The sequence below is a fragment of the Marmota monax genome, unplaced genomic scaffold, assembly GCF_021218885.2.
Source record: "Marmota monax isolate L192 unplaced genomic scaffold, Marmota_monax_Labrador192_F-V1.1 WCK01_AAM20220418_F8-fsc00157, whole genome shotgun sequence".
NCBI lineage: Eukaryota > Metazoa > Chordata > Mammalia > Rodentia > Sciuridae > Marmota > Marmota monax.
In genome coordinates, this window is record NW_026694573.1 from 3250935 (window position 1) to 3269499 (window position 18565).

An 18565-nucleotide genomic window follows, 5' to 3' on the forward strand; every position below is an offset into this window, starting at 1 on the left:
ATGTACAAGTGTACCCTTTTCCCCACATCCTCGCCAGCACTTGTTGTTGTTTGACTTCCTAATGGCTGCCAATCTTACTGGAGTGAGATGGTATCTTAGGGTGGTTTTGATTTGCATTTCTCTGACAGCTAGAGATGTTGAGCATTTTTTCATGTACTTGTTGATTGACTGTATGTCCTCCTCTGAGAAGTGTCTGTTCAGGTCCTTGGCCCATTTGTTGATTGGGTTGTTTGTTCTCTTATTGTCTAATTTTTTGAGTTCTTTGTATACTCTGGATATTAGGGCTCTATCTGAAGTGTGAGGAGTAAAGATTTGTTCCCAGGATGTAGGCTCCCTATTTACCTCTCTTATTGTTTCATTTGCTGAGAAAAAACTTTTTAGTTTGAGTAAGTCCCATTTGTTGATTCTAGTTATTAACTTTTGTGCTATGGGTGTCCTATTGAGGAATTTGGAGCCCGACCCCACCGACTGTAGATCGTAGCCAACTTTTTCTTCTATCAGACGGCGCGTCTCTGATTTGATATCAAGCTCCTTGATCCATTTTGAATTAACTTTTGTGCATGGCGAGAGAAAGGGATTCAGTTTCATTTTGTTGCATATGGATTTCCAGTTTTCCCAGCACCATTTGTTGAAGATGCTATCCTTCCTCCATTGCATGCTTTTAGCCCCTTTATCAAATATAAGATAGTTGTAGTTTTGTGGATTGGTTTCTGTGTCCTCTATTCTGTACCATTGGTCCACCCGCCTGTTTTGGTACCAGTACCATGCTGTTTTTGTTACTATTGCTCTGTAGTATAGTTTGAAGTCTGGTATCGCTATACCGCCTGATTCACACTTCTTGCTTAGCATTGTTTTTGCTATTCTGGGTCTTTTATTTTTCCATATGAATTTCATGATTGCTTTCTCTATTTCTACAAGAAATGCCGTTGGGATTTTGATTGGCATTGCATTAAACCTATAGAGAACTTTTGGTAATATCGCCATTTTGATGATGTTAGTTCTGCCTATCCATGAACAGGGTATATTTTTCCATCTTCTAAGATCTTCTTCTATTTCTCTCTTTAGGGTTCTGTAGTTTTCATTGTATAAGTCTTTCACCTCTTTTGTTAGGTTGATTCCCAAGTATTTTATTTTTTTTGAAGATATTTTGAATGGAGTGGTTGTCCTCATTTCCATTTCAGAGGATTTGTCGCTGATATACAGGAATGCCTTTGATTTATGCGTGTTGATTTTATATCCTGCCACTTTGCTGAATTCATTTATTAGCTCTAATAGTTTCTTTGTAGAGCCTTTTGGGTCTGCTAGATATAGAATCATATCATCTGCAAATAGTGATAATTTAATTTCTTCTTTTCCTATTTTTATGCCTTTAATTTCTTTCGTCTGTCTAATTGCTCTGGCCAGTGTTTCGAGAACTATGTTGAAGAGAAGTGGAGAGAGAGGGCATCCCTGTCTTGTTCCAGATTTTAGAGGGAATGCCTTCAGTTTTTCTCCATTCAGAATGATGCTAGCCTGAGGCTTAGCATAGATTGCTTTTACAATATTGAGGTATGTTCCTGTTATCCCTAGTTTTTCTAGAGTTTTGAACATAAAGGGATGCTGTACTTTGTCGAATGCTTTTTCCGCATCTATCGAGATGATCATATGGTTCTTATTTTTAAGTCTATTGATGTGGTGAATAACATTTATTGATTTCCGTATATTGAACCAGCCTTGCATCCCAGGGATGAATCCTACTTGATCATGGTGTACAATTTTTTTGATATGTTTTTGTATCCGATTCGCCAGAATTTTATTGAGGATTTTTGCATCTAGGTTCATTAGAGATATTGGTCTGTAGTTTTCTTTCTTTGAAGTGTCTTTGTCTGGTTTAGGTATCAGGGTGATGTTGGCCTCATAGAATGAATTTGGAAGTTCTCCCTCCTTTTCTATTTCCTGAAGTAGCTTGAAAAGTATTGGTATTAGTTCTTCTTTAAAGGTTTTGTAAAATTCTGCTGTATACCCATCCGGACCTGGGCTTTTCTTAGTTGGTAGTCTTTTTATGGTTTCTTCTATTTCCTCAATTGATATTGGTCTGTTTAGGTTTTCTATATCCTCCTGACTCAATCTGGGCAGATTATATGACTTAAGAAATTTATCTATGCCTTCACTATCTTCTAATTTATTGGAGTATAAGGATTCAAAATAGTTTTTGATTATCTTCTGTATTTCTGAAGTGTCTGTTGTGATATTGCCTTTTTCATCCCGTATGCTAGTAATTTGAGTTCTCTCTCTTCTTCTCTTTGCTAGCATGGCTAAGGGTCTGTCGATTTTGTTTATTTTTTCAAAGAACCAACTTTTAGTTTTGTCAATTTTTTCAATTGTTTCTTTTGTTTCGATTTCATTAATTTCAGCTCTGATTTTAATTATTTCTTGCCTTCTACTTCTTTTGCTGTTGTTTTGCTCTTCTTTTTCAAGGATTTTGAGATGAAGTATGAGATCATTTATTTGTTGGTTTTTTCTTTTTTTAAGGAATGAACTCCAAGCAATGAATTTTCCTCTTAGAACTGCTTTCAAAGTGTCCCATAGATTCCGATATGTTGTGTCTGTGTTTTCATTTATCTCTAAGAATTTTTTAATTTCCTTCTTGATGTCTTCTATAACCCATTGATCATTCAGTAACCTATTGTTCATTCTCCAAGTGATGTATGCTTTTTCCTTCCTTCTTTTATCGTTGATTTTCAGTTCCATTCCATTATGATCAGATAAAATGCATGATATTATCTCTACTCCTTTATACTGTCTAAGAGTTGCCCTGTGACATAATATATGATCTATTTTTGAGAAGGATCCATGTGCTGCTGAGAAAAAAGTGTAACTGCTTGATGTTGGGTGGTATACTCTATATATGTCAATTAGGTCTAGGTTATTAATAGTGTTATTGAGTTCTATAGTTTCCTTATTCAACTTTTGTTTGGAAGATCTGTCCAGTGGCGAGAGAGGTGTGTTGAAGTCTCCCATGATTATGGTGTGGTGGTCTATTAGACTCTTGAACTTGAGAAGAGTTTGTTTGACGAACATAGCTGCACCATTGTTTGGGGCATAAATATTTATAATTGTTATGTCTTGTTGGTGTATGGTTCCCTTAAGCAGTATGTAGTGTCCCTCTTTATCTCTTTTGATTAACTTTGGCTTGAAATCTATTTTATTTGATATGAGTATGGACACGCCTGCTTGTTTCCGAAGTCCATATGAGTGATATGATTTTTCCCAACCTTTCACCTTCAGCCTATGTATGTCTTTTCCTATCAAATGCGTCTCCTGTAGGCAGCATATTGTTGGGTCTTGTTTTGTGATCCATTCTACTAGCCTGTGTCTCTTAATTGGTGAGTTTAAGCCATTAACATTTAGGGTTATTATTGAGATATGGGTTGTTCTTCCAGCCATATTTGTTTATTTCTGTTACTAAACATTGTTTGTTTTCCTCTTTGATTATTTCCCCCCCCTTTACTGTCCTACCTCCCACTATTGGTTTTCATTGTTATTTTCCATTTTCTCTTCCTGTAATGCTTTGGCAAGGATGTTTTGAAGAGATGGTTTTCTAGCTGCGAATTCTTTAAACTTTTGTTTATCGTGGAAGGTTTTAATTTCATCCTCCATCCTGAAGCTTAATTTCGCTGGATACACAATTCTTGGTTGGAACCCATTTTCTTTCAGTGTTTGAAATATGTTATTCCAGGATCTTCTAGCTTTCAGAGTCTGTGTTGAAAGATCAGCTGTTATCCTGATTGGCTTACCCCTAAATGTAATCTGCTTCCTTTCTCTTGTAGCTTTTAAAATTCTCTCCTTATTCTGTATGTTGGGCATCTTCATTATAATGTGTCTAGGTGTGGATCTCTTATGATTTTGCACATTCGGCATCCTGTAGGCTTCTAGGATTTGGGATTCTGTCTCATTCTTCAAGTCTGGGAAGTTTTCTTGTATTATTTCATAGAATAGACTGCTCATTCCTTTGGTTTGGAGCTCTGTACCTTCCTGAATCCCAATGACTCTTAAGTTTGGTCTCTTAATGTTATCCCATATTTCTTGGATGTTCTGCTCATGGTTTCTTAACAGTCTTGCTGAGCTGTCTATGTTCTTTTCCAGTTGAAATACTTTGTCTTCATTGTCTGATGTTCTATCTTCTAAGTGTTCTACTCTGCTGGTAGTATTCTCCATTGAGTTTTTAAGTTGGTTTATTGCTTCCTGCATTTCTAGGATTTCTGATTGCTTGTTTTTTATAACCTCTATCTCCCTGTATAGTTGATCCTTTGCTTCCTGGATTTGTTTGCGTAATTCGTTGTCGAAGTGATCTTTCATTGTCTGATTTTGCTGTTTAGTGTCTTCCTTGATACTCCAGATCATCTGAAGCATGTATATCCTGAATTCTTTATCTGACATTCCATCTGCTGCAGCTGTTACCTCTTCTAAAGTTGCGTTGACCTGCATTGGTTGTGGTCCTTTCTTTCCTTGTCTTTTCATACTGCTTGCGTATCTTTCCTGCAGGTGCGGGCGGCGGCTCTGCTCTCTCCTTATTCCAATTGGGGTGTCGTGGCTACCACGCCGGCAGGTCACTGGGCCTGTTCTGGGAGCTGGCGGCGGCTCTGTTCTGCCCCTACTCCAATTGGGGTGACGAGTGTACCACGCCAGCAGGCCACCGGGCCTGATCCGCCGGTCGGTTGCAGGTTTGCCTACCCTGCAGGCGCGGGCGGCAGCTCTACTCTGCCCCTACTCCAAATGGGGTGACGTGTCTGTCGTACCGGCAGGCCACTGGGCCTGTCCCGCTGGTCGGTCGCAGATCTGCCCACCTTTCGGGCACGGGTGGAGGCTCTGCTCTGCCCCTACTCCAATTGGGGTGTCGTGACTACCCCGCCTGCAGGACGCTGGGCCTGTTCCTGGCACGGGAGGCGACTCTGCTCTGTCACTACTCCAATTAGGGTGGTGTTTGTACCACGCCGGCAGGCTCCTGGGCCTGATCCGCCGGTCTGTTGTAGGTCTGCCTACCTTGGAGGCGCGGGCGGCGGATCTGCCCTGCCCCTCCTACCACGCCTGCGGACCCCTGGGCCTGATCTACAGGTTGATCACTGGTCTGCTCACCCTGCGGGCACGGGTGGCGGTTCCGCTCCGCCCCCACTCCAATTGGGGTCACGTGACCACCACACCGGCAGGGCCTGATCCGGGCGTGGGAGAAGGATCTGCTCTGCCCCTACTCCAGTTGGGGTGACATGTGTACCACACTGGCAGGCCACTGGGCCTGACCCACCAGGCTGTCACAGGTCTGTTTACCTTGCAAGCGCGAAGGGCGGCTCTGCCCTGCCCCTCCTACCACGCCCATGTACCACTGGGTCGCGGGTCTGCCCACCTGGCGGGTGTGGGTGGCGGCTCTGCTCCGCCCCCTCTCCAATTGGGGTCACGCGGTCACCACGCTGGCGAGCCGCTGGGCCTGCTCCGGGCGCTGGCGGCGGCCTGGCTCCTCCCCTCTGGCTCGAGCACAAATTGAGGAGACTCGAGTGACTGTGCCTCACCCCCCCTACCAGGAGACCAACTGCTTATATCACCGCTGGTATTGATGAAGATCTCTCCTCCGCCGCTTTCTGCTGACATCAGATCTCTGCCATGTTGGTATCCTATGCGAATGGCAGCATTTCGTTCCCCTTGCCAGGCAACCAAAGCAACGGGTGAGTCCTGGCTGGCCCTCAGCAGGACTCGGACCGAGACGCAGTTTCCGCGGGCTCCTAGCCCCGGTCCAGGGAAGTTCCGGGAGCCGGAACTCGGCCGCTCCATGCTCGGTGTAAGCTCCTATAAGTGTAAGCTCCAAGAAGCAGTCCCCGCGGGCTCAGTTCCGGGAGCCGGAATTCGGCTGCTTAGTGCTTGGTGTATGCTCTGATAGTAGCAGGGTCCAAGAAGCAGCCTCCGCAGGCTCCGCAGCCCTGAGCCAGGGCGGTTCTGGGACAGTTCCGGGAGCCGGAACTCGGCCGCTCCGTGCTCGGTGTAAGCTCCTATAAGTGTAAGCTCCAAGAAGCAGTCCCAGCGGGCTCAGTTCCGGGAGCCGGAATTCGGCTGCTTAGTCCTTGGTGTATGCTCTGATAGTAGCAGGGTCCAAGAAGCAGCCTCCGCAGGCTCCGCAGCCCTGAGCCAGGGCGGTTCCGGGACCGATACATAGTCTCTTTAATTCTCTGGGTTACTCAGGGCCCTGTGTCCACTTTTCCAGTTTTACCCAGAAAGGGCCACTGGGCCTATATCTTGGCATGTCTGATTCCGTGTCCCAGCTTTCTATGTTGTCTTTGCCATTGCTTAGACTTGGTAATGTTTCCATTACTCATGTCTCCTTGTTGGGAAGGGGTGCTCATAAGGAGTTTTTATCCAGTGATTAGTGCCTGGGAGATTGTAGTTCTACTGTTTTTGTTGTTGTTGCTGTTTGTTTGTTTGTTTGTTTTAACACTAGAGAGTGCAGCTGCTGACAATGAACATGGACATGATTATAACTTCCTTTATACACATTTTTGGTTTAAGAAAGACAAACCTTTGTGTTTTATGACAACATCTCCTGTCTTGGTTTGTAGGAAGCAGAGGCTTTTGCCTTGTATCACAAAGCTCTGGATCTGCAGAAACATGACCGATTTGAGGAGTCTGCCAAAGCCTACCATGAGCTTCTGGAGGCACGCCTGCTGCGGGAGGTAAGGAACTTGCAGGCTAGGCAGTGAGCTATGGTGGGTAGCACTTGGACTGTGAAGCTGGATGTTACCTTTGTGTTCTCATTTCTTGTCCTTGAAAACAGTATTGCACCTATGAGCCCCCCGTTTTCTCCACCTGTAGAGTACCTACTTCATTGGATTGTTGAGAGGGTTGAGTGATTCCAGTTCAAGTGCCCATTATTATTTCACAGCCACTCTGCCCAGTAGGTGGGGGTATTGTTCCCATTTACAAATGTGAAAACTTGTGGCTTAGTGAGGTATCAATGGCTCAGAGCCACTCATGTAAATGAAGTATTAGGGTAGGATTCGATCCCAGCTTTTCTGATACATAATGATCCTTTGGGAAGCATATATTGGCAGATGCCATTTGGGTGATAGACCATGAGTCTGTGTGAGAACATTATGTACTTTTTTTTTAGATGGAGTTTCACTATGTTGTTCAGGAAAGACTCCTGGGTTCAAGTTATCTCTTTGCCCCTGCCTTCTGGAATGCCAGAAAAGGGTAGGTAGGAAGAACTGGTGCTAGTGTAGGGACCATGCTGTCAGTTACACCTCAAGTTTACTGAGTCATGAAGATGTCACATGAGGTTTGGAAATTGGTTTCAACCTGAAATCGACTTAGATAGGTTTGTATTTCATTAGGAATAAAAGTTTTTGCTTTCAGGTACCTAAACTGACTCAAGAGCCCATAGTGTGTTGAGGGGCTGGGGCTGTAGCTCCATAGCTTGCATTCAGGAAGCAAACAGACTCTACAGGCATATTCAGGACCACACATTTTTTTTTTTTTTTCTTTCAGTTAAGCAGAGTCCCTTACACCTCCAGGAAGGCAGATGCTTATGTCTTAAAACCCTTGTTTTAAGGGTTGTCAGGATTCTTTGGTTGTTTGTTATGTTGTTTTAGAATTAAAGGTATGGGAAATGTGGCCTGCCCTTCTCTCATTAGTAGGAAGTAAGAGAGGGCCCAGGGAGGGAAAATAATTTAATCCATATTACTAAACTTTAGTATGGGTCAGACACTGGGCTCATTTCAAGAGTGGGTCTTCCTTCTCAGCCCTTGGTTGAGTAGATCTCAGAAGGAAACAGGTAAGACTGAGCAGGCATTCTAAGTACAGAGCTAATGCCAGATAGGTATAAGGTAGGAAGGCTTTAACTTAAGGGCACTGGCTCTGTGTTAACCTTGTAGTCATACATGTGTATATCATTTTAGCACCTTTCCCCTTTGCTTATAAAAGTAAAACATGATCATTGTAAACAATTGAAAAGTATAAAAGATATACAAAAAAGTTTTTTTATACTTATATGCATTGGTATACTTAATATTAAACTAAATTGGGTAATTATAATTCACAAATCATTGACATGATTAGGCCCTGGACCACAGCTGATTCCTAAGAAGTATATAGCCTAGCTGGTGGCATCACAGAGAGGCTTCTTAGGGTGACCCTTTTAAGGAATATAGAGAGTGGTGCTGGATATAGGTGGTCACTGGGTGGAAGTCAGTTAAGAGTGCGTCTGCTGTTGCTATTTAGTCTGTGAAGTAGACTCACACTATTTTTGTTCATACTAATTTTTTTGAAGAGTTCTATATTTTGAGGAGTAAAAGATACTTGAGACCTAGCCCTGGTCAGCTGGTTCTTGGGGACCTTCTTACAGTCTAAGCCAGACAACGGTAGAATATGAATGTATGGGTTTTGCTTTGAGTTTTCAGTCTTGATGGAATTCCTTAAGAACTCCAAGTTAGGTTTCTTGGATTAGTCAAGGGTTGCTTCCTGAGGATGGTATGTCCTCAGGTCTTGCTTATTCTGAACATGAAGAGTAGTGTGTTGGGCTGGGGATGTGGCTCAAGCGGTAGCGCGCTCGCCTGGCATGCGTGCTGCCCGGGTTCGATCCTCAGCACCACATACAAACAAAAGATGTTGTGTCCGCTGAAAACTAAAAAATAAATATTAAAAAAAAAAATTCTCTCTCTCTCTCTTTAAAAAAAAAAAAGAGTAGTGTGTTGAGGGGCTGGGGCTGTAGCTCAGTGGCAGAGCGCTTGCCTAGCATGTGTGAGGCACTGGGTTCGATCCTTAGCACCATATAAAAATAAAAATAAACAAAGACATTTAAAAAAAAAAAAAGAATAGTGTGTGGAAGCCACTGGTTTCAGGACACAAAACTGTAATATGGACTAGTTCCTGGAAATTGCTTCTTTGTGCCAGTGAGTTTTCTGTTAGAAAATGTTTTTGCCTTTGTCCTATGGGTAGAGTAATAGTTTTCTAATCAGTAATTTCTTAGAAGATATGTTTTCTAAGATTTTTCATAAAGATGTTTACAATATTTATTTTTAAGCTCGTGTTTACCTTTGTTATTCAGGCTAGGAATGATTGTCCTTTTGTTACAGAGGTTATAAGACACTATTTAGTTAAAGTAACTTGTTTATGGTCTCATGACAATTTACAAGGTTGGGAGCTCTGTTTCCTAACTCCTAATCCAGGGTTCCTTGGGTTGAAGTTCTAGGTCCTACCTGCTGTCCCAGAAAGTCTCCTTATACTTTGTCCTCCGTCTTCAGTCCTACAGTGGGTAGGACTGGGCTGGCTTACGAATGCTGGTAAATGTTATCATTCAAACTTTGAGCCCTCAGGTGTAGTGATACTGGTTGGGAGGGTTCCCTCTGTCTCTGTTGGTGCCCATACTTTTACAAACTGCCTTATGGTGGTCTTTCTCTCAGTGAAGTTGGAGTTGCTGGGATCTTCTAGGAACACCTATTCTAGCACCTTCATTTTCTAGTGGAGGCTGACACTGAATTGACTCAAGAGCCCATAGAAGAGGCTAGACTGGAAGCCAGGTATCCTGCAAACTATTTGCTGAAACTTTGTTTTAGTCAACTTTTTATCACTGTGACCAAGAGACCTGAGAAGAAAAATGTAGAGGAGGAAAAGTTTCAGAGGTTTCTCACAGTTTCAGAGGTCTTAGTCCATAGATGGCCAACTCTGTTGCTCTGGGCCCAAGGTAAGGCAGAACATTGTGGTGGAAGGGTGTGGAGGAGGAAGGCAGCTTAGGACATGGCAACAGGGAACTAGAGGAAAAGGTGGGAGAGAGGGAGGGAGGGGGAGAAAGAAAGAGAAATATTGCTTAACTGCTTACCAGGGACAAAATATGTTTTCTAAAAGCACAGCCCCCAGTGACATACCTTCTCCAGCCACATCCAACCTGCCTAAGGTTACTGTCCATATCAGTGAATTTAATTCACCACTTAGGTTACACCTCATGATCTCAGTTCACTTCTGAAAATGGTTGCATTGTCTCACACACGAGCTTTTGGGGAGAATCTCATATCTAAACTATAACAAGATTCAAGGCCTAGGCGTCATTTCTTTGCCCCTGTTTCTTTTGTTCACAGGCAGTTTCATCTGGTGATGAGAAAGAGGGATTGAAACACCCTGGGCTGATACTGAAATATTCCACATATAAGAACCTGGCTCAGTTGGCAGCCCAGCGAGAGGATCTGGAGACAGCCATGGAGTTCTACTTGGAGGTGCAGTTTGTTTGTTTGTTTTTTAATATCTTTATTTTATTTTTATGTGGTGCTGAGGATTGAACCCAGGGCTTCACACATGCTAGCCTAGTGCTCTGCCGTTGAGCCATAACCCTAGCCCTGGAGGTGCAGTTTTGACAGCTCTTAGTTTTCTCTGTTTTAAAAGCTCTTGCTGAAGGGATGTGGTTGTGGTCTTGTTGGCCAAAAAGAATTTGTAGCAGTGCATCAAAAGCCGTTGTATGTAGTTACTATTAACACCCATTAACTAGAAAGCCCTAGTCAATGGGTGTTAATAGTAACTACATACAGGCCTGGAGAGCAGTGGTGGGGCAAGGGCATGCTTGGATGCAAAGATCTGCATGTGAATTCTTCCTCTGCTACCCAGTACACATGAGACTGTGAGTGAATTGTTTGACCCTCTTGGTCTATACCTGTGTAGTGGAAATAATGAAAAAAGAGGACGGTTGTGAAGATCAAACTTGTTGATATGCATACAAGTATGAAGAACAGAGCTGACAATATACTGTCATAGTAGCATTGCCATTATTTCTATATTACCATTGCTGTATCTGGGTGCATCTCTAATGTGATAATTGGACACCATTCTAATTGCTTTCTAATTATTGTCTTGCAAGGAAGGTGTCTTTATCCTCATTTCAGTGATAAGGAAACAGGCTCAGGATCATTCTGTTAATCAGTAATGGAGCAGGGATGTGAACTAAAGTCTCTCCAAAGCATATAATCATTCTAGAGTCCCAGAAGACTGCCATATTTTCTTTTCATTCTACTCCTTCCCCTTCTTTTACCTGTTAAATTAACAAAATAGATAAAAAAATGTCCTGAGTTAAATAACTTATTATGTGTCATTTCTCTGGCTCTTAAAAAGTGTGACTCTGGGGACTGGCTTTGCTAATCAATTATAAGGCAATCATGCCACTTTTGCCATTTAAGAGGGTAGTTCAATGGCAAGGCTAGTACTTCTTGGGATCTCAGCAACCAAATGTGCATATGCTTCTTCCAGGCAGTAATGTTGGACTCAACAGATGTCAACCTCTGGTATAAAATTGGACATGTGGCCCTGAGACTCATCCGGCTCCCCCTGGCTCGTCATGCTTTTGAGGAAGGGCTGCGGTGCAATCCTGACCACTGGCCTTGCTTGGACAACCTCATCACTGTCCTGTACACCCTCAGTGATTACACAAGTGAGTCAGGCTTTGGTGCTTTCTCCATGTGCTTATATTTTTTGCATCAGAGGAGGGAGGGTGGCTTGGGTATAAGCTGGTAGCCAAAGTTAACACTGACAGGCTTTCTGCCAGACTGTCAAAGAGAATGAAATGTTATTATCTTAATACCCCTAACTTATTATTTTGTCTTTTTAAAAAATATTTATTTATTTATTTTAGTTGTAGTTGGACACAATACCTTTATTCCATTCATTTATTTTTATGGGGTGTTGAGGATCGAACCCAGGTCTCCGCGCATGCTAGGCGAGTGCCCTACCGCTGAGCCACAATCCTAGCCTCCCCCCCACCCTTTTTTTTTTAATGGTACTGGGGATTGAATTCAGGGATGCTCTACCACTGAGCTGTCCTTTTTATGTTTTATTTTTAGACAGGATCTTGCTAATTTGCTCAGGCTGGCCTCAAACTTGGGATCCTTCTGCTTCAGCCCTCCAAGTTACTGGATCATAGTATGCCACAGCCTTCTTGTCTTTCTTGATTTATCAGATGCTTTATAAAAATAAGTCATATTTTCTCTGAGTGATTTTTTTCCATTTGGCTATCTTATTTCATCTGTGCATTGTCCCATCTTTTGTGTCTTAATCAGTTTGGGTTGCTGTAAAAATAAATACTCTAGATGAAGTGGCTTGAAAAATAGAGATTTATCTCTCACAGTTCTGGAGCCTGGAAAGTTTGAAGATCAGCGTGCCAGCAAACTTGGTATCTGATCTTAGCTTTTTCCTTGGTTTGCAGAAGGCCATCTTCTTGGTATATCCCCACATGGCAAAAAAGAGAGAGCTTGAGGGAACTCCAGTCTCTTTCTCTTCTCTAAGAACACCACTGGGTATGGTGGCATATGCCTGTAATCCCAGTGGCTTGGGAGGCTGGGGCAGGAGGATCTCGACTTCAAAGCCAGCCTCAGGAACTTAGTGAGGCTCTAAGCAACTCAGTGAGACCCTCTCTTAAATAAAATACAAAAAAAGGCTGTGCCTCAGTGATTAAGTGCCCCTTGGTTCAATCCCCAGTACCAAAGAAAAACAAAAACCAACCAGAACACCATTCCACTCCCATCATGGGGGATCCACATGCATAACCTCATCTAAACCTATATTACAAAGGCCTCACCTCCAAATACCATCACATGGGGATTAGAGCTTCAACAAATGAATTTTGGAGAGACACAACCATTCAGTCTACAGTATTTTTCCCTGGACCCCCAAAATTCATGTCCTTCTTACATGCAAGAAATACATATTTTATTCCAGCAACCCTCAAACTTGTCTTAGCATCAATTTCAGAAATTCTCATCTAAATCATATATAGGTGAGATGGAATATACAGTTCATCCTGGAGCAAACTTCTTCTCCATTTGTGAACCTGTTAAGCAAGATTAAGTCAAGTACTTCCAAAATATAATGATAGGACAGACATAAACTAGACATTTCCTTCCAAAAGGGAGAAATAGGAAAGAAGGGTGGTGATAGGTCCAAAACGTATCAAGGCAAATTTCGTTAGGTCAAAAGGCTCAGGAATAATTCTCTTTGGTTTTATGCTCTGCCCTTTAGGCCCTTTGGGGAGAGTGTCACTCCCACAACTCAGTGGTTTGACCCTATGTTTCTTACTTTGTAGGGCCTTATCCCTGAGACCTTGATCTGGGATATCCTGGCTCATGCCAACTGGAGAGATAGCCCACCGTTTAAGGAACAAGCCCTACCTCCTATGGTAGGAGTGGAGGAGTGGCAGCCTAATGACCCTGAAATTATATTCGGGATCCTTCTTCCACTTATTTATATATTTTTGTATTCATTCATTCATTCATTCATTCATGTATCTATCCATATTTTTGCAGTGCCACATATATGCCAAGCCAGTGCTCTACTACTGGGTCATGTCCCCAGCCCCTCTCATTTCCTTTCCTTTTTTTTTAAAGGATAGCACACATTCATAGCCTTTCTTTATTCCCTCCTGTTTTTTTCTATTCCCTTTATTCCCAACTGGTGGTGTTTCTGCTAGTATAATTCCATTTCTGTTCCTAGCTTCTGCTGAGATAAGTGATTAAGTTGTGGTTCATACATAAATCTTGTTATCAAATGGTTGATTGCCACATACAAGTATTTTCTTCAGAACAAGCTTTTGCAATTTTTGCAATATATATAGGCTGAGAATAATCCAAATCTTTAAGTCCTCATTTCTTTTTGCTAAGTAATTCCCCTTTTAATTCATTGTATTAGTTTGGATTCATTTCTCTCTTCTTGTATTTTACTATACAGTTGTCCTTTGGTGTCTGTGGGTGATTGGTTCTAGTACCTTCCTGGGTAGCAAAATCTGTGGATGCTCAAGTCCCTTATACAAAATAGCATAGTATTGCATATAACCTAGGAACATCCTCCTGTATACTTTAAATCATCTCTAGATTGCTTCTAATACATAATACAATGTAAATGAATAGTGTTATATGGTATTATTTAGGGAATAATGACAAAAGTCAGACACAGTTGTTTTTTTTTCAAATATTTTTGGTCTGTAGTTGGTTGAATCTGCCAATACAGAACCTGTGGATATGGAGGGTTAACTAAGCTGTCAAGAAGAACTGTGCTATACTTTAACACTTTGCTTAGGAATCTACTTAGGTAAATATTCAATTTCATTGCTCACTAATTCTCCCTTTCATGAAACACTAGAACAATTCAGCTAAGTGCTTTGCATCTTTATAACATGAATCACTTTTTCTTTGTTGTGTTCTTCATTTCTGCCTGAGACCTCAGCAGAATTGCCCTTAATATCCATATTTCTACTGACATTTTGGATGTAATTATGAACACTTTCTCAACAGCTTCTGGCCTTTTTTTCTTTGAGCCCTTACTAGAGTCACCTTTAACAATCCCTTCATGGTAATATGACTTTTACTGGCATGCACCTCAGAACTCTTCGATTTTCTACCCATTACCTAGTTTAAAGCTGCTTATACATTTGTTAGGTATTTGTTATAATAACAACCCATTCCTCAGTGCCCACTTCTGTCTTAGTTCAAACTATTATAACAAAATGATAGATTGGGTGGCTTAGACAATAAACATTTATTTCTCACAGTTCTGGAAGCTGGGAAGTCTTTTCTCCCCTTTCGTTTTAAGAGCCAAATGGCAACAGAATGGAATATGTTGAGAAGTGCAAGGCCTTGCTCACTCTTCTACCTCTAGTTCTTGTTCTCCAGAACCATTTTTTAAAATCTTTTTAATTGAGGCAACACACACACACACACACACACACACACATAAATAAATAAATAAAATAAAAATAAAGTACATAATGAGGCCCATCATTTTGTGTATGTGAAAATACTTCAATATATGAAACATTTGCTACAACCCAGAAGGCAGGCTACTTAGGTCCTTTCCACTCATTACCACCCCATAAAGCAACTTTGTTCTCTCCCTTTTGTTACAAGAGATTAACTTTGCCAATAATTGAACTTCTTTGCAGTAGAGTCCGAAGTCTTCTCATCCTGGCTTTCTCTGCTTGTCATCCTGTCTGTGAGTACACCCATGTAGGACATAGCAGCCACTAGGTCTTTTTCATTGCTGTGTAGTCTGTACTATTTAACAATTCTATTTGTGGACATTTGGGGTTTCTTTTCCACCTCTGGGCTCTTATGCATAATGCTGTTATAAACATTTCTTATATATATATCCTTCAGTAGACATATGCACTTGTTCTGAAGTTTCCTCCAATTTTTATCACCAACAGAATATGACAGTTCTATAGTATAACATTTTGACTAGCGGTTTTGTCTTTCAGAGGCTTTTAGTTTCTTTTTGTGGTTCCTCCTACAGTTTGGGTACCATCTTCAATTTTCAGCCTTCCTCTCTCAAGCCAACAAGTTTAGTTTTTGTACCCCTCTTTTATGGTAGAAATTATGCTTGGTAAGCTTAGTCCTTGTGGGAAAAACCATAATTGGGGGCCTGTACACAGGTTCTCCAGAAATAAAGCCAATTAGATATGCATATACATATATAGAAAAAGATTTATTATAAGGAATTGGCACATGCAATCACGGAAGTTGACAAGTTCCAAGATCTATAGGATGAGGTGGCGAGCTGGAGACCCAGGTGAGCAAGCCCAATGGCCTTCAGCCCCAGAGAATTGATGGTGTAGTTCCTGTCTGTAGGCTAGCAGGCCCAGGAAGAGCTGATATTTTGATCCATTGAGAAGACAAGAAAAAATCAGTGTTCAAGTTTGAAGTCAGGCATGCAGGAAAAATTCTCTTTTATTTGGAAAGGTCAGCCTTTTTGTTCTACTAAGGCCATTACTTGATTAGATGAGGCCCACTCACATTTGGGAATGCAACCTATTTTATTCCATCCACTGATTTAAAATTTAATTTCATCACAGAAATACACAAAATATTGTTTGACCGAGGTCTGGACATCTTGGTGGTTCAGTCAAATTGACACATAAAGTTAATCATCACAGGGATTGAACTGATTCATATGAGAGCCCCATAAATTTTCCATTCATTTAATACAAAAAGTAAAAGCAGCATGTTGAATTCATGCTTAATGAGATAAGAAGGCAGGGTGTTGGGTTAAGGCCTATTAACCTCCTCTTGTTTCCTTGAGATTTCTTAGGTCTTCCCTCTGTAGAATGGTAAGCATAATACAGATAGCAAGCTTACCTCACTGCAGCTGATATGCCTGCTAAGAACAAGCACCATCCAGATTCCCAGTTCCTCCCTGGTTTTCTCTCTGGAAGTTTCTGATGGCTACCCTCAGGTCCCACTGTGCTCCCAGAGGAACCATGTTCCTTGTTTACCTGAGGTAGGCATCTTTGGACCAGTTTAGTATATAGCATGCTGGGTGCAGACCCTTTGTATGCCTTCAAAGGCATGGCCCCTGACTAGTGTCATGAGTAGGCTCTTGTGTCTCCTGAATTGGTACACCAGAAGCATATTATTTCCTTCTCTCCCAAGACCTCCATGCTCAGATCACTTCTGCTCTGGCTTTCCTCCTTCTTTTGCTCCAGTTCCTTCTTTTTCTGGTTATTCTTGATAGGAGTGAACTGCAGCTTAACCACATTCAAATTGAGAAGCATAGCAGGGCATGATGGTAGTCCCAGTGCCCAGGCAGAGTGGAGTTGGTACTTTACTGCATCCTTGAGTGCTCACTGGTGAGACCTGGCAACACAGAGTAGCTGGGAACTCAGTGGTACTGTTTGCCAGGGGCTAGTCCCACTTATAAGGGATAAAGACTTTTATAACTCACATTGTAGTTCTGCTTCATGAATCTGTCATCCTATTTGTCTCTAAGCATTAGTTCATCTATTACTGTCTCCAGGCCTGGAGGAGCCAGAATTGGCATAGGCTTTCCAGATCAATGACTTGAGAAAGGTACTTTGATTACATGAAGGAAGTACACATCTTAAATTGTAGACAATAACTTTAAGAATAGTTTTTAAAAGGAAAAGAAGAAATGTTGGAAAATAGAGGTAAATAAAATTTAAAAGAAAAAAATAGTTTTATATGTACAAATGGAATCCCACTATGTAACTTGTTTTTTCCTTTCTCTTTTCGCAATGCTATATTATGGCCTTCTTTCTGGTCATTTTAGCTCATTCTTTGAGCATTTGTACAATGGCTGCTTGGCAACCTAGTGTGTGGATCAGCTGAACATCACTTAACCAGGTCCCTATGGTGGGGCAGAGTAGTTACCAGATTTTTTGAAGGAGGTTTTCCACTTGGCCAATATCTTATCACTGTGAGCCCCATGGGTTTTTTTTTCCTGTAGCAATTCCTAGAAGTGGGATTGCAGAGTCAAGGTCCTTTAGAAAGTTCATATAGTTTATCCTCTGCTGGCAGTGTTTGGGTCTGTTCATGTTGGAGTGCCCCATCTATATTACAATATTATAATATACTAATATATGATATTATAATCTTAGAAATCTTTCTTAATGGAATTGGATAAAGTACTGTCTTGCAATTATTATCAAACATTTCTTTGATTCCAGAGTGGGAACATTTTCCTTCTGTTAACTGGCAAGACCAGAGTTTCCAAGTGTAGTCTCAAAAGTCCTATTTCTTTCCCTGCCAGCGTGTCTATACTTTATTTGCAAAGCACTGGAGAAGGATTGCAGGTACAGCAAAGGGCTGGTTCTCAAGGAGAAGATCTTCGAGGAACAGCCTTGTCTCCGGAAGGACTCTCTCAGAATGTTCCTCAAATGGTAAGTCTGTGTCATCCCATATGGTTGCATCCCTCCCTGTACAGCTGATAAATAGCAGGAGTGCACCTCATTCTCTCAGGTCCTGAACTCCTAGTAGGTGGAGCCCTGAATTCCAGGGCTTCATCTCCTATAGTGGCCCCTTAACTAATGAGGTTACTCAACCTGCCTTATTTATCTCTCAGCTTGTACCTGAGCTTGGCTCTGCCTTCTCAGGCTGAGGTAAACATAGTTGCTGCTCTCCTTTCCTACTGCCCTGAAAGTTTTCAGTGTTTTTTAGTTGTCTTCTGGATGCTTATGACAGCCTGCTTCCCACCTTATCTCCTTTCTCCTTTCAAGGTTCTGTCTCCAGTACTGCTCAAGTTCAGTGTTCCAAGCATACCTCTGATCTTGTGCTGTTTCTGCCTTGCCTCCAGGATAGAACCCAGCTGCATCATCCAGGAGGTTCTAGCCTGGTCCTCTGGTTTTTCACTCTCACCTCCTGTTTTTCCTCTCAAGCTTCTTTTGTTAGAGTTGCTTCAGGTACCTGATAGATTCCAGGCTTGGCCCTGTTGTGAACCATTCTGTCTCCTCTCTCTGGTTCCCACTGTGTACTAACCTGGTTCTCAAGGAGAAGATCTTCGAGGAATAGCCTTGTCATCTTCCCACCCCTCTGCTTGTCCTGCGGTTGCTCCTCCTTCACATTTCAATTCCCAGTGGTGTTTCTGCCACTTTCTGTGTGCTAGGTGAACCTCCCCCAAACCTCCAGATGAGCCAGCTCCTCTTGCCCTTTTGTATTAGAACTCAACTATTTAGGGATACTGGGGTGTTTTGTTTTGTTTTAATCTGTCCTCCATGAGCTTATGCCTGTGTTCACATCTGTTATGAGGGAACCAAGTCCCTGAGTGGCTGTGTTGGGTAGCCCTG

General features: G+C 41.9%; 1 protein-coding gene across 11 annotated transcripts in view; it reads left to right on the plus strand.

Annotated features, from left to right (window-relative positions):
* Cabin1 (calcineurin binding protein 1) overlaps window positions 1–18565 on the plus strand; it is a 144936-nt gene that overhangs the window by 14956 nt on the left and 111415 nt on the right. For 10 of the 11 annotated variants that reach the window (XM_058571780.1, XM_058571775.1, XM_058571785.1 and 7 more), the window contains 4 exons: window positions 6582–6695; window positions 10095–10229; window positions 11251–11431; window positions 17533–17662. In XM_058571780.1, coding sequence (XP_058427763.1) covers window positions 6582–6695; window positions 10095–10229; window positions 11251–11431; window positions 17533–17662 — 560 coding nt within the window. Of the gene's footprint in view, window positions 1–5549; window positions 5697–6581; window positions 6696–10094; window positions 10230–11250; window positions 11432–17532; window positions 17663–18565 lie in introns of those variants that run through there. The other variant, XM_046421174.2, reaches the window with a different exon arrangement.